The 23,563-nt window shown below is 40.8% G+C and overlaps 1 protein-coding gene across 5 annotated transcripts in view; it reads left to right on the top strand.

Annotated features, from left to right (window-relative positions):
* The first annotated feature begins 237 nt into the window (after positions 1 to 237).
* LOC132405521 (glucocorticoid receptor-like) overlaps positions 238 to 23,563 on the top strand; it is a 119,485-nt gene continuing 96,159 nt past the window's right edge. The window contains exons 1-2 of one of the 5 annotated variants that reach the window (XM_059990399.1): positions 238 to 353; positions 4,532 to 5,556. In XM_059990399.1, coding sequence (XP_059846382.1) covers positions 4,559 to 5,556 — 998 coding nt within the window. In that variant the 5' untranslated portion in view covers positions 238 to 353; positions 4,532 to 4,558. Of the gene's footprint in view, positions 354 to 1,131; positions 1,304 to 2,391; positions 2,523 to 4,531; positions 5,557 to 23,563 lie in introns of those variants that run through there. The other 4 variants (XM_059990401.1, XM_059990398.1, XM_059990397.1 and 1 more) reach the window with 4 other exon arrangements.

Below are 23,563 nucleotides of genomic sequence, written 5' to 3'. Positions count from 1 at the left end.
TATGAGTCGGCGGATTACAATTTGTATAATTATCTGTTTTAGCAATGAAAAAGTGAAGTGTTTAAATTAAAATGATGGGCACGTTGGTATTATATTTCAAGAATTAGAAAACGACATATTTAATCGGGGTTTAAGACTAGCAAATGCTCGATAACAAACCTTTCTCACTGCTCCATCTACAGGCCACGCCAATAGTGGGTGAGTGCAGGGAGCTCCGCACAACTTCAGTCAGTGCCTGCCTGCTGCTTCTGTAGACGTTTTTTCCGCCTCTGGAAGGTATCAATTCTCAGCAGTCTGCTCCTCCTTTTCACGCTGAGGATTTTATTTTGCGGTAGGACCGAATGTTCGCGAACGTAAGTTTCAATTAGCATTGCGCAAAACTACGCAAATCAAAACTAACACACCACCGAGTTTGTGGTGATAGCCGAGCCGAGACTAAACTGTTGACACCCATTTGTGTCACATTTCGTAATAAATCTTTATTTTTTGTTGGCATTTCCTCCTGAACATTTTGCGTGCTTGGGGTTGAGGCCTCAACTCGGATTGAATTACTGGCAGGATTAGACATTATGTTTAGCGGGAAGTTTTTACTCCGTTTGTTGTTTCCTTTTCCGCCACCTCTTGTTGACGGAGTTCGGTCTTGAGGTTTTAAAACAAATGTCTCTTGCGTGTGTACGTTTCGGAAACGCCCCCCACCCAAACCGATCAACCAAACAAAAACTTGCAACAACTAACACCGAACTACAATATTAGATCGTTGCTGGTATACATGTATACAGATCCAGGGGAATTAAGACATTCTGAATATCTTTTATGAAACCTTCACTGTTTCTTAAAGCGGTGCTTCCTCACACCAATAGTTTGACATGTCATTAATTTAAAAGTTGCACAACTTAAATTTAGAATTGCTTCTAATATTTGAGCAGTTCTGCATTGAGCAGTTCTAGCGTATTTTTTTCATTAGGATTTTAAAAATGTTAGCGCGTTTTCTTAACTTCCTTCGTGTTGTATTTTTGTTTTGGGGGGGGTGGCGGCGGCGCTTTATTTCTGGCGCAGCATCGAAGTGGAGGCGACCTTGCATTTGACGGTGTGTCGCGCTTGCGTGGCGAAAGCAGTCCGCTGATTGGGCGGCGGGGCGCCGCGGGCGCGCGCAGCAGCTGGGTTGCGTGGCCGCGCCGCTGCTGCAGCTCGGCGATCTGGCGGCGAGTGGCCGTGGGCTGGCGGGGACGTTTCACGGAGGTGAGAGAGTGGGGCGCTCCTTCTTCCACAGCCACAGCAGGCCCGGGCCGGGCGGCGCCATGAGGTGAGCAGCTGATCGGCGGCGGACTCCAGTTTACGGGGCTCGGAAGTTGCGTTCGAGGGGGAGCGGCTCGGGCCCGTGGCTTGGGCCCAGCTGTCACGGGAACTTCGGACGCTCTGTTCGGCCCCGGGGGCCGTTGCCTGTATTTCTGCTACACCAGTGTCAACTTGACCGTTTAACCTCTTGTCGATTTGTGTTGGTTTATAACGTAGTTAAAGCACGCTAAGTTGGGTTGATAATGTAGTGTGTACACACACACACTTTGATGCACCTTAAAGTCGTACCTGAATTGATTGAAATCGCACCAGAAACCCGAACGCAATTCATCGCCCGCGCCTTCAAGAGCTCTCACTAAACTGACGGTTTGTTCAAGACCGGATTGAAAGCTTTGACAGCGACCAACACAGTGGGTACAGGTATAACTTCAAATTCGTGTGGGTAAGTGGCGGAGTGTACGACATAAAATTCAGCCGCAAGGCCCGCCGACGTCCTCCCGCCCCTTCTGTGGGCGAGTGCGCGGTTCCCACCGTGTTCTCATCGGACACTTACCTCAGTAGCCACAAAACTGGAGTGGAACCAAGTCGGCCGGGATTCTTGAGGAACTAACTACAGAATAATAGGAACGTTTTACATAAAATGAGCGACGTCACAGTCATCTCCGGTTTCCACCGATTGTGACGAAACTGCGCTGGGTCTTGATGGATCGTCTAAAAGTCTGTACAGTCATATTTTCGGAAGGCACACTGCGCTTTATTTTGGCGGCAGATGTCATTTTTCTCTCTATCGATTGGTGTGCTGATTCTGTTTCTGCAGCAGTTCCCAAAAATAGTACTGCCTCCTGAATTCTAGCACTAGACTTCTCCCGGACTATTGAACTTGACTGCACTACTCGGGCTTTGACTACTTTTGATTAAGGATAGACAAAGTCCAGCATTAAATTGACGCTAATCACTCAGCACTTTGTGATATATATCCCCGTTTCATTAAAGTTTTATGCTGGATTAAAAAGAAGCTTGCCACTAAGATTACAATACGTGATACAAGGGATGGAAGGTAGTATAAAATAAAACTCTAAATGTGTCTCTCTACTTTGTGGTTTTTTTCGAGATACAGTTCCTAACAGGCCTTTCCAGACCAATGGAGTGCACTACCCAGCAACCCACCTCTTTAACATTAGCCTAATCACAAGACAACTTACAATGACTGATTAACCTACTAACTGGTAAGTCTTTGGAGTATGAGAGGAAACTGGAGCACCCAGAGGAAACCCACGCAGTCACAGGGAGAATGAACAGACTCCTTATAGACAGCAGCAGAGTCAAACTCTGAAGCCCCATACTGCGATAGGGTCACATTAATGCTATGCTACCATTGCATCTTATTGCACAGGCTCAATCTGACAAATTATGAATACTTTTAGTCCTGATATAATTTAGCATTTGATTATGTTGTTGTTCTTATATACTGGCTATATTAAAGTTCTGCTGATTAACACTGCTGGTCTGCTCTTTGTTGACATTTGCTCTCAATTGATTAATGATTACTTTGAAACTAATTAGACAAGAGGACAATTTTAATCAACATTTGTTGAGAACGTTATTTCCTGGAAATCATAAATCTTAATTTATGGAGCTAGACAAAAAGGTAATGTACAGAGATAGGACGAAGTATAAATATAGCAAATCAAAAGCCAGATCAGACAAAATGTATTATAAAGATTAATTAGTAACAGGGGAATGGTCATAACCATTTGGAAGATACAAACATGTAAAGGAAATCATCTTCAATATCTGTATGAATAGTGAAGAGTTTACTTAAGGATGCCTGTAGTTATGGACTATGCCAGATATGTAATTGTAGGATTGTTGAATGTACGCTTTATAAATGAGGCTTTGAGTATGTCAGAGGATAGAGAAGTCGTTAAATTAACATACTCACATAGCCCATTCTTCCTGCGAAGAACAGATGTTTGTAGGTCAGTTTTCTTATTGAAGTGAGAACTGGGTTGTATTTCCCAATTTAAATGATTGGCACATTGAAGTGTAAATTCAGTGATAAGTATGAGTAATTACCCAGCAATATGTACTTTATCCTGATTGTTTATTTAATAATTTAAAATCAATGTTCTAACAAAAACTACTATTGAATTTGGTAATAGTTATAACCATGTTAAATGAACATTTATTCAAATAGACAATAATTTCTGACTATTAGGTAAATTTGTGCGAAAACGAATAGTGTTCGGCATGTTGCATGAATGGTTTGAGCACTTGTATGAGCCATGCAAGTCATTGTAGGATCTTGGATAAAGATATTCAAATATTTGTGCATTAATACTTGGATTTTAGATCTCAGAAGAAATAATTACATTCTAAATTAAGTAATTCACTTATATGAAGATAATGCTTGGGCTGACATTGATAGCCAGCATGTAAATTGGGGAAAAGAAGGTTACCAAGTATGGATCATTGACAAATTGGGATGTTGTTAAGAGGTCAAGAATGGAAAATCTGTTAGAATCACCACCACAGAAGATATTACTACTTAAAGGCATGAAACTGGGAGATGAGAATGTCTTCAAGTGCTTTGGTGATGGACAGTAGTTGCAGGGATTGGGGAATTGAGGTTGGGTTTTGTTTTTGAAGAGTAGGTGTGGTGGTGAAAGTGGTTTTGAAATGAAGTGGAACAGGATGGGAGAAGCAGAAACCATTTTAATGCCAGTGAGCATTGGGAGCGGGAAGTGAAAGTTGAGTGTTTAGCACTTTGTGATGAATAGATTTAAGGCTGATGCATTAGGTTTGAACCCATTCTGATGGGTAAGGTTAGCTCAGAGAGGAGGTGCCGAGAGATGGGTGCAAGGCAAACAAGCTTTTGGACCCTGAATTGGCATGGGGAATTGTGGGAGTAGGGCTGATATGGGCTTAAGGAAAGGGGTAAATAATAGGTGATATAACTGGTGACCAAGATTGAGGTGCAGAAGTCTCCACTTATTAGATTTTGAATACACCACCATTCTTTATCTCGTATATCAGAAATTTCAGTGTGGAAAAATTGTATTAAGAATTAATATGGGAATAGTGGGGAAGTTGGAAAATGATGGGTGTAACCAATGAAAATCAAATTGGAGCAGATTTGAAGTACCTTGAGAGATTTTGAAGTATTTTTGTGCTTTTTTTCTACATTTGTTTTATGATCGCCATTCCAACTGAAATGTCCTTAAATTTATTTCAGGTTTTGCTATAAATATCCAGCCAAGTGATGACAAATTTAGTGGAAAATGTGAACATGAAACCCAGAAAACAAACCTGGAATGTTGCTGCTGATGGAATAAGTGGAAGGAATTTGAAAGACTATGAGGGAGGTACAGAAAGTGGGGAGACACTGTCAGTCACATCTGCATCCGTGATGCAGTTCCTGCCGACCAGTGGCAGCAGTAGTAGCAAACAGCAGTTCGATGAAGTTGAGTTCACAAATGGAGCTAGCGGGCAACAGGAGCACCTTGCTCAGGCAGCCAGTGACCTGTCAGAGCTGGAACAAAGTCTTGCTGCTTTAAATGAATTACAGGATGCTGCAAACAGAGCAAAATCTGAAAGGGAAATAGGCTTGTACCCAGGTACTTGTGATGATGATCTAACTGGCGTCTTTGAAGATGGTGGCGCAGTAGATTTTTTGCCAGATCTTGAGTTCTTCCCATCTCCAAAAGGGGAGAAACAGCAAGGTAGCCCTTGGAGCCTGACTGATTTCTGCGGAGATGACGATTCTGGCCTTCTGTCACCTCTGTCTTCTGAGCCTGCCTTGCTTGGGAGCAATTTGATGGAACTACAGCCAACTGAGGACTGTATTGTTTCTTGGCCAACTTCAGAAAATAAGGATACTGAGAGCAAAGAAAATATTTGGGCTTCATTGCAGTTGCCAGCTACTAGCTCTACTTCAAAGGACGTGAAGCTGGAAAAAGAGAGCTACATTGAGTTAGTCACTCCAGGAGTCATTAAACAGGAGCAAGCCAGCAGGAGTTACTGCAGTGCTGCAAATGGGTCATCGTTAGCGCAAAATTCAGTTAAGGATCCCATTTATATATACAGTACAGAACCAATTCAAACTTCTGGCGATAACAGTCCCTTCTTCGACCTCATTCCAACTTTCTCAGCTGTAACTCAGTCCTGGGATGTGAGCCATCATCCCAGTCCAATTTTTACTGGTAGCAAGATGGGGGATCTCTCTTCTGTGAGAGGAGCTTTACCATCCAATCGCAACAGGTGAGCATCAATATTGTTGCACTGAGATAGATGTGATTTTGTGCTGATAGAATGGGCTATCATGACAAAACATGGCTGAAATGGGTCTAAAATTCTCATGAACATTGTAATCTCATAAAACATACTAATTTTTTTTAAAGTTTTATATCGACATTTCAATGGGAATGATAAATGTAGATGTTCCTTGTGTGGCACTTATGAATTAACAATCTACAGTGCCTCAGTTTTGTATGAAGGGCATTAACTACACTATAGTAACTTTTTCCCCTTCCCATATTCTATGTATCAATTACAGAATGCTTGACTATAAAGTTGGAATAGAACTATGTCAGCACCCCCTTGATCTGTAACTGCATTTATCGTTCCATTCTCTATGTGTAACACAGGACAAGGTGACTTGGTGTATGTACATGTGTGTGAAAGCAGAGGCAGCTTAGTGGACTTGAAAAATAAGGGCAGTGGTTTAAATTATTATATACTGATTTCATCAAAGCTAGTTTTGAGTCACATAGTTTTGCCAGAACATTGCTAAAATTATGAATTAAAAAATCAACCAAAAAGGACTGAAATGACCATGACACATTATTCTGCTTCTACGAAGCTGATGTGCAAGATCCACTGTATACAAATTTTGATTCACTTCAAAACATATTGTTTGTGAGAACTGACGATTTGGGGTGGTAGTTTCACACAAACAATATATCTTGAAGTGAATCAAAATTTAAGTGTGCTGTATTAATCTTATTACTGTTCTTTGTTATGTTAAAATGGATTTTGAAGTTGAGTCAGAATATAGGATTTATTTTCATTAATTCTAAAATAGTGTTTGATCTCGGGTTTACAAGTTTGATTTTTCCAAAATAAAGTATTAAAACTTGCTTTTTTAATGTTAAAAATCTCAAAGGAGAAAATAAGATATTTGTATAACAAAGCATGATTCTTTATTTCTCTTCATTGTTAGCAGTAATTGTTATTAATGAAGTGTTTAGAAGTAGGGTATTAAATAGGTTTCTTTGTTTTGTATTTTGCCACCAATAAGTAATCACTGGGCATCACCAAAGCGATCTTAAATCAGATTTAGTATTTTTTGTGCTGCATCAGATCTGGAGAGGTATTGAATCTGGAGCAACAATTATTTCATTGTACACTTATGTACTGTAAGTGACATTGAACAGTCCTGAATACTCTTGAATGTTTATTCAATGTCTTTAGTTAGTGCCTATCATATTTGGGTAACAAAGGTGGGGGAAATTCCGGAGATGCATAGAGTGCTGAGGAGCTGCTGATCCTTTTTCTGTAACATTTTCCGGTCTGATTCAGTAGTGTGAAGCCAGTAAAATCCAACTAAGCTGAATAATGAAGGAAAAGTTTTTGGGAGATTGACTTGGGGAGATCGAGTCAGAGGCCGAAGAGTATGATTGTTGTGAGTGAACCGAGGATTTGAATTTGATTGAATATAAGAACAAAGTAATAGATTTTGGATAGGCTAGTAAAATTGGACGTGGGCTGGAGTTTTGAAGTGGTGGTTCATTTCATTAAGTGTGTGATCAGGAAAGCAACATATGCGATGCTTGCTATTTTTTTCTGCTACTCCATTCAGTGGTAAAACCTGATTGTTAATATTCAAAGCTCAAAGTACATGTCACAATATACAAGCCTGAGATTTGTTTTCTTGCTGGCATATTCAGTGAATCTAGTAACCACAATAAAATCGATGGAAGACAGCACCTAACACAGTGGACAACAAGTTGTGCAAATACAAAAGAAAAAGAAATAATTTAAGTAAACAAATAAGCAAAAAAAAATTAAGAACATGAGATGAGTCCTTGAAAATTGGTACATGGGTTGTGGAAGCAGTTCAGTGATGAGGCACGTGAAGCTCAGTGAAGTTATGTCGTCTGGTTCAAGAGCCTGATAGTTGAGGGGTAATAACTGTTCCTGAACCTTGTGCTGTGAGTCTTGTGGGTGCTGCACCATCTTCCTGATGGCAGCAGTGAGAAGGGAGCATGACCTCGGTGTTTGAGGTCCCTGATGATGGATCATGCTTTTCTTCGACAACGTTGTGTAGATAATGGTGGGGAGGGCTGCACCCATGATGGAGTGGGCTGTATCCACCACCTCTTGTAGGATATTCAGTTCAAGGGCATTGGTGTTTCCATACCAGGCTGTGATGCAGCCAGTCAATATACTGTCAATCATACATCTATAAAAATTTGTCAGAATTTTAGGTGGCATGCCGAATCTTCACAAACTTCTGAAGGAGGAGAGGCAGTACTGTGCATTATTTCTAATTGCACTTACATGCTAGACCCAGGTCAGGTCCCCTGAAATGATAACACCGAATAATTTAAAAGTTGCTGACCTTCTCCACCCCTGAGAACTGGCTCATGGGCCTTTGGTTTCCTCCTCCTGAAGTCAATAATCAGCTCCTTTATCGTTCTGACATTGAGTGAGAGCTATTGTGGTACCATTCAACCAGATTTTCTATGCTGATTCGTCACCACCTTTGATTCGGCCAATGACTGTGGGTCATCAGCAAACTTAAATATGGTATTGGGGCTGAGGTTAGCCATGTGGTCATAAGTGTAAAGTGACTAGAGCCAAGGGCGAAGCACACAGCCTTGTGGTTCACCTGTGCAATGGAAATTGTGGAGGAGATGATGCTGCCAATCTGAACTGACTGGGGTCTGAAAGCAAGGATCCAGTTGCACAAGGAGGAATTGTGACCAAGGTTTTGAAGCTTTTTGATTAGTTTCATTGAGGCAATTATGAGACCAAATGATTGAAGAGACTTTCTGTGGCAGTTGAATTGCATTTAAAATTAGGTTAAGTTTCTTTGTCTATTTAATGTTGTTGATGGTAAGGTAATGCTTCACATCCTGAATGGCCAGACATAACTATAAACTGAGAGACACTGCAGGTTGCGCAACAAGAGAAACCAGAGCCATGGTAAGCGAGCTGAGATCCACCGTAGGCTAAAAGCTATACCTTTCAAGCCCCCACTTCTGAGTGTCTCCCTTGCAAATACTCAATTAAATAAAATGGATGAATCAGACTGAGACTTGTCACGCAATGGACTGCTGCATAATGCTCTTCACTGAAACCTGGTTGGATCATAATGTACCCAAAGGCCGCGAGGCCTACCAAGTAGACAGAAAGCAAGATTCTGGTGAGAAATCAGGCAGTGGCTTATGCATTCATGTTAACAATACCTGGTGCATGAACTGTCATCTATGATTGTCACTGCGGTCCCAACCAGGAAAATCTTGTCCTAAAGTTCAGGCCTTATCTATATGTTAGAATTGATGGCTTTGTTGCAAAGTTTGCAGATGATATGAAGATACGTGGACGGGCAGGTAGTTTCGAGAAAGTAGAGAGGCAACAGAAGGACTTGGACAGATTAGGAGAATGGGCAAAGAAATGGCAGATGGAATACAGTGTTGGGAAGTGCATGGATATGCACCTCAGTAGAAGTAATGAAAGGATTGAGTATTTTCTAAAAAGAGAGAAAATACAAAAAAAAACTGAGATGCATGGGGATTTGGGAATCCTTGTGCAGGATTCTCTAAATGTTATTTTGCAGGTTGAGTCTGTGGTGGGAAAGGCAAATGCAATGTTAGCATTTATTTCAAGGAGACTAGAATATAAAAGCAAAGTAACTTTATACAGCCCTGGTGAGGCCTCACTTTGAGTATTGTGAGCAAATTTGGGCTCCTTATCTTAGAAAGGACATGCTGAAACTGGAGCAGGTTCAAAGGAGGTTCACAAAAATGATTCCAAGATTGAATGTCTTGTCATGAAGAGCATTTGATGGCTCTGCTCCTGCATTCACCAGAATTCAGAAGAATGAGGAAAAACTTCATTGAAACCTATTGAATGGTAAAAGGCCATGATAAAATGGATATGGAGAGGAAAATTCATACAGTGGAGAGTCTGAGACCAGAGGATACAGCCTCAGAATAGAGGGACGTCCTTTTAGAATGGAGATGAGGAGGAATTTCTTCAGCCAGAGAGTGGTGATTCTGTGGAATTCTTTGCCACAGGCAGTTGCAGAGGTTGACAGAGTCTTGATTGGTCAGGGAATGAAGGGATATGGGGAGAAGGCAGGAGGTTGGGACTGAGGAAAGTTTAATTAGCCATGGCAAAATGGCAGAGCAGACTCAATGAGCCAAATAGTCTAATTCTGCTCCTATATCTTATGCTCTTCCCACCTGCCGAGAGAATTCACAGTTGTTTACATCACGACAGTCTACATTCCACCACAAGCCAACACTAAGTTACCAATAGCACAACTGTATGATGTTATTAATAAGCAACTGTCTGCCCAGCCTTCATCACAGCCAGTGATATCAATCAGCCTACCCTTAAGACAGTAGTCTCTAAATTTTGCCAGAATGTGAAATGCCCCACAAAGGGCAATAATACAGTGGTCTAGATTTACACCAATATTGAGGGCTTATCAATGCCCTCATCTGGGGCTGTCCAACCACCTGTCTTTATTTCTAATTCCAGCCTATAGACCAGTGATAGGAAGGCAAAACCAATTATGGAGTCAGTGACAGTGTGGCCTGAGGGAGCTGTCTCACAGCTAGCTTCAGGACTGTTTTAAGTTCACAGGCTGGAACCTGTTTGTATGCCAAGCAATGCACGGTTTGAGAACTGACTTGGAGGAATACACCTCTACTGTCACAGTATTTGCACTATATCAAATACTGTGTAGTTAATGACACCAGCAATAAAAACTTGCATGTATTCCGTAATCAGAAGCCATGGATGAAAAACAAATTCCAGATCCTGCTCAGGGCTCGGTGCTGCTTGCAGATCCACTGACGCAGCAGCATACAGCGAAACCAGGTTATCCTTAAAATAGGTATAAGAACTGCCGAGTTCAAAAATTTAATGTTTCTGAAACAGACATTATGAAAGTGGATCCAAGTCTATGAAAATACTGGCTTGGAAACTGAAAGAAAGCAGAAAATACTATTTGTAGAATTAGGGATCCAAGAACAAAAATGATTAAAAAAAAATAAGCTAAGTGAAATTCAAGCAGCTTTTGAAGTGTTTTACAAAACTCTATATTCCAAAGTTCCAGGGGGAAGCATAACCTAATTTGACACCTTCCTGAATTCTCTGGAGCTACCCACTTTAAGTGAAGAACAAGATAGAACGATGACTGCTGACATAATTGAAGTTGAACTAAAAGCTGAAATTAGTAGGCTTAAATTAAGCAAGTCACCAGGATCAGATGGATATACAGCACAGTGATACAAAGAATTTAAAAATGAGTTAATTCCTATCTTACTCCCCACACTGTAAGGATAAAATGGAATGTGGGTCATTTAGACCAATATCCGTTCTTAATGTAGATTATAGATCATTTACCACCATCGTGGCCAAACGATTAGAAGAGTTTATACTGATACATAACGAACAGACAGGTTTTCTTACCCTAGAAAGGGGCACGAGCAGGGTTGTGCATGGTCATCGCTACTCTTCGCATTTTGTCTAGAACCATTAACTCAATACATCAGACAAAATGAGGGCATTACTATTAAAGGAACAGAGCGTAAATTGGTTTGTTATGCAGATGACATTTTGATCTATCTAGGGCAACCAACATACTGTTTACCTAAATTGATGCAATCCTTTGAACAATATGGTCAATTAACAGGGTACAGGATCAACATAGATAAAATCCAATTACTTTCATATAGCTATAGCCCACCAAGAGAAATTGAAAGTAGATAGCCCTGGGCATGGTAAACAGAATCTTTCAAATATTTGGGCATCATTATGCCAAAAGATTTGGCAAAATTATCAGAATGCAATTATCAGCCTATATATATAAAAAAAATAAGGAAGACATAACAAGATGGAACCTAGTTCATTTTTTTGTCTCAGATCAAGGATTGAATCTATTAAAATAAATATGCTGCCCAGACTATTAGACCTTTTTCAGATCCTACCAAAATCAATTCAATGAATGGAACAAAATGTTATCAAGATATATTTGGCAAGGTAAAAGGCTTAGAATTCATCTCAAAACTTTGCAATTAGCCAAGGAAAAGGGGATGATGGGGCCTACCTTCTCTTAGAGATTATTATCTTGCAGCACAGTTGAGAGCTGTGATATGTTGGTGCAACCCATCATATGACACTCAATGGAAAAACATTGAGGAGGAGATGCTTCCCATCCCCATACAGGCAATTTTGGCTGATAATGACCGACAAAGTTACATAAATACTCTTGATAACCTATGGGTGAAATGGACTCTTAAAATATAGACAACTATTATAGAAGAATATAAACTAGAGCGAGATATTGCAATGTTTAAATGGTGTGCATATGACTTGGATTTCATGCCGAATAAACTGGATGCTAGATTTAAGAACTGGACAGCTAAAGGAATAACAATTCTTTGCAACTTAATGAAAGAAGGAACACTTCAATTTTGAAATGCTTAAAGAGAAACACTTATTAGAAAAACAAGACTTAGCAGTATTTACAGTTGCGACAGTTAAAAATGTAACCAAGGCAAGAACATGTTTGATAGAGCTATTTAGAAAAGCATATAATTCAGATAACGGTAGTAGAATCATTTCAAGCGTGTATAAGTGTTTGTCAAATCTTAAAACACATTCAACTTCATACATTAAAACAAAATGGGAGAAGGAAGGAGGGATAATTATATCTGAGGAAGAATGGACAATAATAAGGAGGTATCAATGGAAGTGTACCAGTTCACAGAAATGGAGGGAATTCGGATGGAAAATCTTGATAAGATATTTTATTACACCCTCTCAGAGACCCCATTATGATAGTAACCTCCCTGTTTGCTGGAGAAATTGTGGAAGTCAAAATGCAAACCATTATCATATTTTCTGGGAATGCCCCATTATCAAAGACGATTGGAGGGGGATACACAGTGCCCTACAAGACATCTTTGAATGTGAAATACCCTTAGAAAGTAAGACCATATATTTTGGGTATATACCTCAAGAATGGTTGAAAAGAGATAAATATTTAATGAATATACTGCTGGTTGCTGGTAAAAAGATTCTTACTAGGAAATTTTTATGACAGAAGAGCCCAACCTTAAATGCACGGATGGAAATTACAATGGACATTTACAAAATGGAGAAGATAAAAGCATCTGTTAATCATAAGCTGGAACAATTTGATTTATACTGGGAAAAATTGTTTAACTACATAACACCTCATAGGCCTGATTTTATCCTCTCAAATCAATGAATTTGTTGTAAAAAGATTACTCCCTACTTGTACATAGTTTTCTCCTTTCACTTGTTCCTTCTTCTCTTTTCTATAAGTGTATACCTCAGATAATTATGTGGAGATTTGTGGCATATATGACTATGTTATATGTGTACAATATCTGAAATGTATCTTATGGAAATGTTTGATGATAAACTTTAATAAAAAATAAATTACAAAAAAAATTGCCAAGTTCAAATTCAAGTTCAGATAAAGACACAGTTCAATATGCCACCAGCCCCTGGCGCAAGTGAGAAGAGAGAAGCATCATTGTTGTGTTTATGTAGATCTTTTCCGCTTTTCAATTGCTAGGAAGCTGCTCAACATTGACATACTAGGCTGTGGTTTTATACACAATCACATAAATCTGGGTTCCTTTCTCTGATGACCAAATCAAATATTCTGGGGTTTTTTGAGCATTTGCTGCTACTTCAAACAAAAAAAAGAAACTTGTGTTTTTATACATGAAGGATGTCTTTATATACAGTGGATTTTGGTTAATTGCACCATCAGTTAATTGGAGGCAACTACTTATTTGGGATAACTCTAAATAAAAACAACTCAAGAAGGTAGTCAGGATTCACTTTGCTTATTTGGGACACTATGCTACTTAATTGGGACAAGAGATTCTAGCAGTCTGACCACAGTCAGTCATGTGCACTTGTGTAGCTGTTAGACACTGTACCATGCTTAAAGTGAATAGTTTTTAAATAGTGTCAGTTGTGTGTTTTTGCTCAAAGAAACTTTGATTTTTGTCACCAAGATTGTTGAGAAGTAAGCAGTAAGACAATTCAGAACCGTTGTGCTCACTGCAATTTCAAGCATTCGAGCTTGGAGATATCAGAATTTTACTACTTCAAGTTAAAACTATGAAGAATTTGAAGCTATCAACAATCATTGAATGTTACAATGAAAATGAAGATTTGGAAAATACCATCATTGAAGCCATTGTATGAGGGCAGTCCATTATCTGCACTAGGTGTCTGCACAGATTATGTTTGTTTACAATCAAAGGAATGCTCCAGTGTATACTCAATGAATTCCTCTGTCTATAATTATTAGGAAATAATAGTTTTATAGTGCTGTAGTGTTCTAATTTATTCTGTATACCTTTTTAGCTATTTTCCATGAAACATCAGCTAAAATGTACTTGAATTGATGTGTCCCAATCAACTGGAATCCACTATATCAATATAATTTCTTTAGATGCATCTGTATTTAGGAAAAATAAATCTATAATTTCAGTCTATTTGTTTTTTCAAGTTAAGAAGAAATAATGTGAAAAGCTTACATTACATGAATGTATAGAGTAACATGGCATAAATACTTGGAGGGGCAAACCAGTACTACCATTCTGCTATTGAATTACTTAGTTTTCTTTTGAATATGTTTTCCCCCATCATTTTGGTGGATTTTAACCAGACCAGCTTGATAAAGTCACTAAATAATTATCAACAAATTACCTGTAGTCAGAGGAAATAACACACTTGGACCACTGTTACACTAAATTCAAGACCGCCTACTGTGTTATTCCACGTCCACACTTTGGTACGTCTGTTCACCTGGCTGGACCTTGACTCCCTGAGTATAGATAGAGACTGAAGACTGCAGCACTGGTAGTGAGGACCAAGAAAGTATGGACAAGGAAGGCACAGGAGCACTTACACGACTGCTTTGAATCAGTGGATTGGACTGTATTCAGGGGGTCAACTTTGAGCCTGGAAGTGTATGCCACAGTTGTTTCTGACTTCATTAAAACCTGTGTGGGTGAATGTGTGCCAGTGAAAACTTATTGTACATTTCCAAACCAAAAGAGGTTCATTGTTTGCTGAGGACTAAATCTATGGCATTTAAGTCTGGCGATCAAGGTTTGTATAAGGAAACCAGGTATGATTTGAGGAAAGCTATTTCAAGAGCCAAGAAATATTTCCAGGAGAGGTAAGAGGTGACATCAGACACTTGTCAACTCCGGCAGGTTCTGCAGGCCATTGCTTCCTACAAAGTGAAACCCAACATCATGAATGGCACTGATGCTTCACTACAAGATGAGCTCAACACCTTTTATTCTTGCTTTGAAAGGAGAATAAAACCTTGGCTATGAGGATCCCTACAGCTTTCAATGACCCTGTGGTCTCTGTCTCAGAGGCTGACATCAGGGCGTCCTTCAAGAGGGGAACCCTCGCAAGTCAGCAGTACCTGGTAAGACTCTGAAAACCTGTGCCAACCAACTAGTTGGAGTATTTAAAGAATTTTTCACTCAGTCAGAAGTTTCCATGTGCTTCAAAAGGGCAAGAATTATACCAGTGTCCAAGAGCAGTGTGAGCTGCCTCAATGACTATTGTGCAGAAGCATGTACATCTATGGTGATGAAATGCTTTGAGAGGTTGGTCATGTCTAGAATCAAGACTTGTCTCAGGAAGGACTTGGATCCACTGCAATTTGCCAATCTCCACAGTGGATCTACAGTAGATGTGACCTCACTGACTCTCCACAGCCTTCAGTCACCTGGACAATGGAAGTACTTATGTAAGGGTGCTGATTATTGATGATAGCTCAGCATTTAACACCACCATTCCTACAGTCCTGTTCGAAAAGCTACAGAATCTAGGCCTCTACCTCCCTCCACAATTGGATCCTCGACTTTCTAACTAGGTGACCAAAAGCTGTGCAGATTGGAAATAACATCTTGTTGACAGTTACACTGGTGCTCCACAGGGATGTGTGCTTAGCCCACTTCTCTACTCTCTCTACGCCCTTATCTATATGGTTAGGCATAGCTCAAACAGCATCTATAAATTTGGATATGATACAACCATTGTTAGCAGAATTTTAGATGGTGATGAAAGGGTGTATGAAAGATGGTGATGAGCGAGATCTAGCAGTTAGTTGAATGGTGTTGATGCAGCAACCTTGCACTCAATGCCAACAAGACCAAAGAGCTGACTGTGAACTTCAGAAAGGGTAAGATGAGAGATCGGAATTGGAAAGAGTGAGCAATTTCAAGTTCCTGGGTGTCAGTATCTCTGAGCACCTAACCTGGACACAACATACTAATGCAGCTATAAAAAAGGCAGGACAGCAGCTATATTTCAGTAGGAGCTTGGGATTTGCTTTGTCAACTAAAACACTACTTTCTACAAATGTACTGTGGCATGCATTCTGACTGGCTGCATCACTGTCTGGTATGGGGTAGCTATTGCACAAGATTGAAATAAGTTGCAGCAACTTGTAAAATTGAGGGAGGGTGTCAGGTAGTGGAGAGCACTACTGTGGCTGTCCCCATTAATGATAAGTACTCCATTTTGAGTGCTGTTGCAGGGAATGGCCTACCTGGGGGAAGTAACAGTGGCTGTGCCTCTGACATTGACTTTGGCCCTGTGGATCAGAAGGGTAGGGAATGGAAGAGGAGGGTAACAATAATAGGGGTTATAGTTAGGGGTGACAGGTGAATCTGTGGACATGAAAAAGAAATAAGGATAGTAGTTTGCTTCCGAGGTGCCAGGGTTTGTGATTTTTCTGAGCAGGTCCACAATATCCTGAGTGGGAGGGTGAGCAGCCAGAAATCATGGTACATATTGGTACCAGCGACATGGGTAGAAAAAGGGTAGAGGTCCTGAAAACAATACAGGGAGTTAGGAAGGAAGCTGAGAAGCAGGATCTCAAAGGAAGTAATCTCGGGATTGCTGCCTGTGCCACGCAACAGTGAGTATAGAAATAGAATGAGGTGGAGGATAAATGCATAGCTGAAGGATTGGAGCAAGGGGCTGGGATTAAGATATTTGGATCTTTGCGACCTCTTCTGTGGCAGATATGATGTGTACAAAAAGGATGGGTTGCACTTGTTTCCAAGGGGGCCAATATCCTGGTGGGGAAGTTTGCTAATGCTATTGAAGAGGGTTTAAATTAGACTTGCAGGGGGCTGGGAATCGAAGTGAAGGGGCAGAAGTTAGAGATTGGAGCACAAGTGGAGGTAGCTTGTATGGAGTTTGATTAAGGATAGCTGGATGAGATGATAGAGCAAAGAGGGTTGCACATGGTGTTTCCTTGTTCAAGAAAGGGAGTAGAGATAACCCAGGAAATTATAAACCAATGAGTCTGACTTCAATGATGATGAGCGAGTTGTTGGAGAAGATCCTGAGAGGCAGGATTTATGAGCATTTGGAAAGATAATCTGATTAGGGATAGTCAGCATGGCTTTGTCAAGGGCAGGTCGTGCCTTCTGAGCCTGATTAAATTCTTTGAGGATGTAACAAAACATTGATGAAGGTAGAGCAGTGGATGTAGTGAATATGGTTTTCAGTAAGGCATTTGATAAGGTTCCGCATGCAAAGTTCCTTCAGAAAGTAAGGAGGTATGGGATCCAAGGAGACCTTGCTTTGTGGATCCAACATTTGCTTTCCCACAGAAGGCAAAGAGTGGTTGTAGATGGTTTGTATTCTGCGTGGAGGTCAGTGACCAGTGGTGTTCTGCAGTGATTTGTTCTGGGACCCCCTCCTCTTTGTGATTTTTATTTTAATATATAAATGATCTGGATGTAGAAGAAGAATGGTGGGTTATTAAGTTTGCTGATGACACAAAAGTTGGGGTGTTGTGGATAGTCTGGAGGGTTCAAGAGCTGTGAGATAGTGTTATGACTATATAAGACCTTGGTCAGATCCCACTTGGAGAACTGTGTTCAGTTTTGGTCACCTCACTACAGGAACGATGTGGATACTATAGAGAGAGTACAGAGGAGATTTACAAGGATGTTGCCTGGATTGGGGAGCACGCCTTATGAGAATAGGTTGAGCGTATTTGGCCTTTTCTCCTTGGGGCGACAAAGGACGAGAGGTGACATGATAGAAGTGTAAAGATGATGACGGCATTAATCGTGTGGATAGCCAGAGGCTTTTTCCCCAGGGCTAACATGAAGGGGCATAGTTTTAAGGTGCTTGGAAATACTTTCTGAGGGGATGTCAGGGTTAAGTTTTTCCACACAGTGGTGGGTGTGTGGGAATGCACTGCCAGCAGTGGCAGTGGAAGTGGAATAGGATCTTTTAAGGGCCTCTTAGATATGCGGAGCTTTGAAAAATAGAGGGCTATGCTCTAGGGAAATTCTACGCAGTCTCTAGAGTAGGTTACATGGTTGGCACAACATTGTGGGCCAAAGGGCCTGTAATGTGCTGTAAATTTCTATGTTCTAGGTTAAATAAGATTAAAAGTGGAAAGAAAATTTACAAGGATGTTACGGGGACTAAAGGACCTGAGGTATAGGGAAAGATTGAATAGGTTAGGACTTGATTTCCTAGAGTGTAGGAGATTGAGGGGAGATTTGATAGAGGTATACAAGATTATGAGGGGTATAAATAGGGTAAATGCAAACAGACTTTTGCCACTGAGGTTGGATAGGACTAGAGCTAAACATCATGAGTTAAGGGTGAACAGTGAAATGTTTAAAGGGAACATGAAGGGGAGCTTATTCGTTCAGAGCTGGTGAGAGAATGAATACCAGTAGAAGTGGTGGATGAAGGTTCAATTTCAGCATTTAAGAGAAGTTTTAGATAATTACACAGATGGAAGAGGAATGGATAGCTGTGGTCCATGTGCAGGTCGATGGGACTAGATAGAATAACAGTTTGGAATGGACTAGATGGGCCAAAGAACCTGTTTCTGTGCTGTAAGTGTTCTATGACTGTGACTCTATGACATTGTTGAATCTATCATTAAAAGTTTATTTTGTGATGTGTTTCTTGCAACTAATTTTATCATCTCCAGTCACAATTCTGATACCTTCTAAATTTGTGTTGTTGCATTTCTCAGCCATATTTAAATCACTGGAAGTTAGAAATGAATGCTACTGACATTCTGCCAGAACCAACAAACTTGGCAACTGACAACCTGCCAAAACCTGTAACCACCAGGAACATTACTAGTGGGGAAGTTCCGAAGTTCAAAGTAACAACTAAACAGTTACATGAACTGGAATGTTTTACTAAGCCTAGCTTTAGAGAAGAGAGCAGGGGAGGACAGGGAGCACTGAAAAGAAATCTTTAAAAAGACTTTAAGCATTCTCTGCAAAAAATGACTTGTACCACAGCATACTTGGTATAAGTATAAATGCTCAAGGGATTTATCTAAAGTCTAGCTATTTTCAACCATTTTACCCCAATGACTAGGTTTTTTTTTTGCTGAGGGAATGTATACCTGTGTGCAGCAGAGGTGAATAATGGAAAATTAGTGCAAACATTTCAGATGCCCAAAATTTTATTCTAGTTTTTTGCAGTTCTGATCAGTCTGTAACTAGAAATAAATTAGAAAAGTAGCTGGTATTCATTTAGACATGAAGTACTAACTAATGAAGGATTGCGAAAGGAAAACCTTTTAATCTAGGGATTCTGTGGCTTTGACTGTGTGGCTCCATTAACTAGTTTTAAAAAATACACCTGCATCTCTGGGGATGACCATGGCCTCTGCAGGTCACCCATATTTGGGATTTCATTCTGCAAGTTTGAAGTATGAGCACTGGATGCCAGAGATTACACCTACACAAAACAGTTTGTAGAAGAAAAGGTCCCAGAGCCAGTTTACTGGAAAGGTTATCAGCTCTACCTGCATTACTTCAAAAGGTTTTGATAATCTACAATTGTGTGTATTGCTGGCAAGGTTATCAGGATAGCCTTATCAACAATGCCCACATTTGTATATGAAGCTGATCCTTAATTGTCCTTGAAAAGATAATAAAAAGCAAGCTTGTACAAACCTTAAATGATTTGCTGTGTTGCTGTTTATCCAAAGGCACACAGACCCAACTGGATTAAGGTGATGGATTTTCTTCCCTGTGTACAAAAGCAAACGTTATTGTGACTGAACATTTTAAGTGAAATAACAGTGTGGCCGATAAAATGGTCAGATGCACGTAAAATAATTCTAACCTCACCATCAAACCCATGAAAAATTTTGTGGGGGGTGTGCTGTAGTAGTCTGGCAGACTGACTTCTATCTTGCTGAGGCCAAGCGATAACTGTCAGACACCTCTTCTAATTTGCCCCTCGAGCAGGATCCCACTAAGGAGCACCAGACCACTGTCTCTCACATCAACACTGATCTTATTAGTTTAGGGGATCTCCCGTCCACTGCCAGCAACCTCATAGTTCCCTTACCCTGCACCTCCCATTTCTAGCTCCTTCCCAAGATCCACAAACCTGCCTGTCCAGGTAGACCCACTGATTCTGCTTGTTCATGCCTCACTGAACTTGTAGCTAATACCTCGACTCTGTTCTATCCCCCATAGTTCAATCCCATCCTATCTACATCTGTGACACTTCACATGCTCTTGATTTTATCAATTATTTCAAGTTCCTTGGCCCCAAGCATCTTATTTTCACCATGGATGTCTATTCGCTATGCACTTCTATGCCCCAGCAGGAAGGCCTTAAAGCTCTTCATTTCTTTCTGGTCACCAAATCCAGCAGTTTCCCTCCACCACGTGCTCTTCTTGTTTGGCAGAACTTGTCCTCACTCAATAATTACTACTTTGGCTCTTCTCACTGCCTTCAAACAAAAGATGTAGCCATGGGCATTCACACAGGTCCCAGCTATGCCCACCTGTTTGTCGGCTACATGGAGTAGTCTATGTTGCAACCTGACACTGGTATCACTCCCCAACTTTTCCTGCGCTACCCAACGATTACGTTGATGTTCCTTCTGCACCCACGTGGAGCTCATCGACTTCTTCAACTTTACTTCCAATTTCCACCCCACCCTGGTCTATTTCTGACACCTCCCTCTCCTTTCAATCTCTCTGTCTCTGTCTCCGGAGAAAGCTTATCTATTGGTGTTTATTATAAACTCACTGACTCTCACAGCTACCTGGACTATACCTCATCCCTCCCTGTTACTCATAAAAACACCATCCCCTTCTCTCAATTCCTCTGCATCTGCTCTCAGGACAAGGCTTTTCATTCCAGAATGAAGGCGACGTTGTCCTCCTTCAAAGAAAGGGGCTTCCCTTCCTCCACCATCAACACTGCTGTCAACTGCATCTCTTCCATTTCGCACACGTCCACCCTCGTCAGCTACCCACCACTCCACCAGGGACAGGGTTCTTCTTGTCTTCACCAACCACTCCACCAGCCTCCGCGTCCAACACATAATTCTCCATAACTTCCATCTCCAACTGAATTCCACCACCAGCACATCTTTCCCTCCCCACACTTTCTGCTTTCCACAGGGATTGCTCCCTTCACGTCTCCCTTGTCCATTAGTACCTCCCCCTGATCTCCCTCCTGATAGTTATCCTTGTAAGCAAAACAGGTGCTACCCCTGCCCCTATACCCCTTCCATTCAGGGCCCCAAAACAGTACTTCCAACTGAGGTGACACTTCACCAGTGAGTTTTTTGGGGTCATCAACTGTATGCAGTGCTCCCAGTGTAGCCTTCTGTATATTGGCGAGACATGACTTGGGTTGAGAGAAAGCGTCACTGAGCACCTACGCTCCATCTGCCAGAAAAAGCAGGATCTCCCAGTAGCCACCCATTTTAATTCTACTTCCTATTCTCATTCCGACTTGCTAATCAAGAGCTGCCCCTACTGTTGCAACGAGGCGACGTTCAGGTTGGAGGAGCAACACCTTGTATTCCATCTGGGTAGCCTGCAACCTGATGGCATGAAAGTCGATTTCTCGAACTTACAGTAATGTGCTCCCCCGCCCCCCCCCCCCCCAACTTTCAACATTCCCCATTCCCTTTTCTCTCTGTCACCTTATCTCCTTACCTCCCCATCACCTCCCTCTGGTGCTCCTCCTCCTTTTCTTCCATGGCTGTCTGTCCTCTCCTATCAGATTTCCCCTTCTCCAGCCAATCAACTTCCCAGCCCTTTACTTCACCCCTCCCCTCCTTTCCCAGTCTCACCTATCACCTTGTGTTTTTTTCTCCTTTCCCTCTATTTCTAATGCTGATTCATCAATATTTTTCTCCATTCCTGATGAAGGGTCTCAGCCCAAAACAATAACTGTACTCTTTTCCACAGATGCTGCCTGGCTTGCTGAGTTCCTCCAGTATTTTGTGTGTGTTGCTCAGATTTTCAGCATCTGCAGATTTTCTCTTGTTTGCAGATGCATGACAGATGAAATTTTATACAAAGAATAAATTGATTAATTTAGGAGGAGGAGTAAAAGAAGGCAATATCGATCATACTCTCTATTTCTCTCAATGGTGGGAGAGTTTGCTGCCAATTCTTGATTTGGAGAGTCTCGGAATAAAAAGCCACATAGCAGACTGTAATACCGTAACAACTGTATAGTCTCCCCCTTTGTTGTGAAAGTGGGTGATATCTCTCAATCCTTTCTTCTGTATGTGTGTGTTATATAGATACATACACACATACATACATAGAGACACTGGCATGTTGAACAGTCAAGTAAACTAGATTTTTTGACTGCAGATGATAGTCTCTCTTTGGAGTGCTTTGCTGTTGCTTGGTTGCTGGTGGGCACTGATGCTTGCTGAAATGGGCAGGGGGTGGAGAGGGGAGGTTGACGCCTTGATGCTACTGCCTTTGTGGCTAGGGGGTAAGAGGTGGGTTTTGGTTTTTGTCATTCATACTTCTGGAGTTCTTTGTTTTGTAGATGTCTATAAAAACAAGTGTTTCAAATTGTATACTGTATACATTCTCTGATAATAAATGGAACCATTTTAAATGGTAAAATTTGAAGAAGTGCCAGAATAATGTTCTCAGTATTATATACAGAAATATTTCAAGATGGCATACGAGGCTAAGAACTTTGAAAGAGTACAGGATCCAAGGCTCTACAACTAAAACCTTTTTTAATATATTTCGGAAGTTCTATTAATACAGGCAGTCTCCGGGTTACAAACATACGACTTACGGATAACTGGTGCTTATGAACTGACTGCCATAAAGCCTGTTATATTAAAAATTTGAGTTAAACACAATGGTTTATAATAACAAACGCACGCAGTACTTTGTGACGCTCATGAAAACATTGTGCGGCTTCAGCGGTTCGTCGGCTCGAGGAAGGAGAACGCGGTCCACCATTTTAAGTCAGATCACGTTGCCGTTCACACTGTGTTGAGTGTGTAACTTTGTATTTGGCTTAAATTTTTCTCTTATTTACCCTTGTAACCATACCTCCAAAGCGTAAATCGGATGCAAGTGCTGGTGATGCATCAAAGAAAAGGAAAACAATCACGATTGAAAATAAAGTGGAAATAATAAAGCAATTGGAAAGAGGTGAAACACCATCAGTCATTGGAAAAATGTTAGGCTGCAGTCGGTCAACGATCAGAACAATTTTAAAGGATAAAGTGATGATTGCATTCGAGGAAGAAGAATGGGGCCTAAAAACTCCTGAACCAAAAAAGTTTTTGATGAGAGAGTTAGCCTTTCATCTCATTGAAGCAGGGATGGCAAAGTAAAAGGAACGAGATCCTAATACAGAGAGGTTCACCAAAGTTTACCGTACAGTTACTGAGGGTCTCAGCTGCTACAAGGCAATTTATGACAAGAAAATGAAAAGTTCTGCATAGAAAGGTAAATGTATACTATATACTAAGACAAACATTTGACTAACTGATGCTAAATAAGAACTGTGTGTACCTGTTCCGATTTACCTACAAATTCAACTTAAAGGCAGACTTAGGAACGGATCTCGTTCGTAACCCAGGGACTGCCTGTAGTAAAAACTATCTTCAAAAGAAATAATGCAAAGCTTATACATTTATTGTCATTGGATT

This window comes from Hypanus sabinus, chromosome 15 (assembly GCF_030144855.1).
Source record: "Hypanus sabinus isolate sHypSab1 chromosome 15, sHypSab1.hap1, whole genome shotgun sequence".
Lineage (NCBI taxonomy): Eukaryota > Metazoa > Chordata > Chondrichthyes > Myliobatiformes > Dasyatidae > Hypanus > Hypanus sabinus.
Note: the sequence above shows the minus strand (reverse complement) of the source record. Positions and strands in the feature narration are given on the sequence as shown.